Source organism: Hakea prostrata, chromosome 2, assembly GCF_041222555.1.
Source record: "Hakea prostrata isolate BN-2017 chromosome 2, UWA_Hpros_2, whole genome shotgun sequence".
Classification (NCBI taxonomy): Eukaryota; Viridiplantae; Streptophyta; class Magnoliopsida; order Proteales; family Proteaceae; genus Hakea; species Hakea prostrata.
The window spans coordinates 40,124,802-40,127,646 of NC_142601.1; the positions used below are offsets into that span (position 1 = coordinate 40,124,802).

The window sequence follows — 2,845 nt, forward strand, 5'->3', positions numbered from 1 at the left end:
TCATTCCTTCATGTTTCTCTTGAGCGTGGGTTGGAGCTCGGCTGGTTCTGGTTATGGTATGCCCTAGATTTTTGCTACTTCTTCTTGGTTTGTTCTAGCATGGAGGTTTAGAAGCTTGTTTGCTTCTGATGCGTTGAAGGCACTGCTGCTGCTGTTGGTGTTGTTGCTCTGCGCATGAAGAGAGAGTCTGCTGCACACGGTTACAGGTGTAGTTGTTCTTATACTGTTGTTTCTCTCTTGGTCCATGTATAGAGTTCATGATTGGGTAGCATTAGGGCTGTAACCTTACCTGATTTTGATAGTGCAAGGCTTGATAAGTTCCTTAACTCATCCTTGGATGTAGGTCCTTGTGACCGAACCAAGTAAACTCTGTGTATGTAAACTCTGTGTATTGTACTTTATTTCTTTCTTTCTTCTCTTTATTCCGCTGCATTTTGGGTATAGTTCTTAACACAAAGTTAATCAAATATCAAAGGTATGATATTTGTCTAAGGAGAAGGAGGATATAAATCATTTCTTCATAACTTGTTGCGTGAAACATGGAGATGGTAGCCTCCTGGGTCGAGATAACTTGGTGGAGAAATTATTGATGGAGTATGGAACAAATGGTGGAGAGATGAATCCCATGATATGGTGTTTAATTAAGGGATGTGTGGCTCAAGGGATTTGATAATTTGCGATTGAATACTAGGCGCGACTCAGCCAAATGAGCTATGGAAATAATGGAATCCACCATTGACATATGGGTTCGTATAAGGTGCATTCGAGTCCAAATCATCTCCAGTCAGGAGAGAAAAAAAAGGTGATCTAAACTTGATGATTTCAGCTCCATAAGTAACCCAGGAAATGAGGGTGCTAACAGGGTAATTCGTGATTTGAAAGTTAACGTGACGGTTTGGAATATGGGCAGCCATGAGGGGAAGGCTGTAGGAACTCTAACAAAGTCTGGAAAAGGCAACAGAACCACAGTTGCCTAAGATGTGGATGTAATGGAATTCGACAACCACTGTGGTTTTGAATTCCAATTCAAAGAAGAAAGACCGATCCCCACAACTTTTAATTTCTAAAGACAATTAAATGGAAAATCTCAGTACTATTACTACGGATCACTTAGACCAATTCAGCTGCATGACATCAAGCCTCAAGTCCACCAAAGGATTGCCCAACACCGATAGTATTGAAAATGGAAATTAACAAATTAAAAAGGATAATGATCGATTAATCATGTGGATCCAGTAAATTAAGTAACTTTACATGTAGATCCACTGCAATGCAAGTCGGTACTTGGCCGACCTGAAGTAGGCCAACCACTGCATCACATTTAATTTTGTGACTTAAGGGCATATGTAGTTAAATCTATATATGTCGTCCTTCCTAAACTGGAGAATTGCCGAAGTAGGTTATAAATTAGGTCGGTTTCAACGTCTTGCAGGGAAAAAGAATCGTAGATGCACCGGCTAAGAGAGGACTCAATGATTAATCCTCTCGATCTCTTTGGCCAAATGTGTAAGATCGATCGTAATCTAGAAGGTAGAACTTCGATCGGTAAAAGTGGGCAACTGCATTAACTTTTAATAAAGAGTACAAAGCAGTGAAAGCACGATAATGTGCTTTTTTACAACTTCGCCTTACCCCCTGATCTCAATTATTCGTCTTCTAAGAACTACTAGTTCTTAAGGTTCAACCAAAACTTCGGAAAGCTCAGTAGTGCTCCCTAATCTGGCAGTACTGGGGCCTGTTTAAGCGGCACATCTGGGGCAGATTCTGAGCCCTTAGAACCATCTGCTCCCTTTGCTGGCTCTGATCACCACCTCCACCAGAGTAGCTTCCACGCCTGTCATAGTCTTGTGAGCTTCCACGCCTATCCTCGTCGAATCTACCTTGTCTCTCGTAATCCTGGGATCTTCCTCCTCTCTCCTCCTGAGCTCGTTCCAGTGCTCTCTCTACGGCCTGACACCTGCACCTCTCATTCACTTGCCTCAGCTCTCTGCAGCAGTGCTCCAGGAACTGCTCTTCTTCGGATCCACGCCTAAGAATCAGATCTCCAATTCCTCGTCCTCGTCCACCTCTCTGCATGTATCGCTGGCAACTTCATGTACAAAATTAACAACAGAAACAAAACAATGAGGCTGGACTGATCAGATTATATTGTAATGTAAACTCAAACCCGCCATGATTTTAATGTAAATTCTGAAGAAGAAAGAAACCTGTGCAAGCGCTGGCCACTCAACTCCTGACGGCATTGCCCCCCACTGCTGTATCGGTTTTCTAGCTCTTCATCAGTGTCAACGAAAATCGTGGCTTCTGCCATAACCATTAAGGCCACCAGAACAACACCTATGATCGCAACCCGACCCATTCTTCTTCCCTGCTTGTCAATTCTTACTGATCAGTTGTTGAAACTAGATTTCTTCACTTTGATGAGCAGGGAGAGCTAGAGAAGAAATATTTATAGGAGATTCTTAGGGTTTGCATGGCAAACAAGTGGAGGGAAAGCGAAGAGTACGTCCTGGTTTTGGTGGACTGATTCATATACGGACAGGTGCATATTCGCTGGACAATTGTACTTCCGAGTAGTGTGCTGTGCAAAAGGGTTTTGTGGTTCCATGTGATCTAATACATATTACAAAATTACAAAAACATAACTAAGTAAGAATTTAACTAGTTCTTACAACATAAATATAAATGTCAAAACACAAATTTTCTTTCCCTCTTCACTTGTGTTTCTTCTTATTGGTAGCAGTGATAGGTAATGGTAGTCCGTTGCTTCATATATAGAAGCAATACATCCAACAAAAATATAAATGCCAAACACGAATTTTCTTTCCCTCTTCACTTGTGTTTC

General features: G+C 41.7%; 1 protein-coding gene across 1 annotated transcript; it reads right to left on the reverse strand.

Moving 5' to 3' along the window:
- Positions 1-1,701: 1,701 nt before the first annotated feature.
- On the reverse strand, positions 1,702-2,359 carry LOC149024344 (2S seed storage albumin protein-like). The gene is made up of 2 exons (XM_089143457.1): positions 2,208-2,359; positions 1,702-2,089 (listed from the first exon to the last, which is right to left on the reverse strand). Exons 1-2 carry the CDS (start codon positions 2,357-2,359, stop codon positions 1,702-1,704), a joined length of 540 nt encoding a protein of 179 aa, XP_088999583.1.
- Positions 2,360-2,845: the final 486 nt, after the last annotated feature.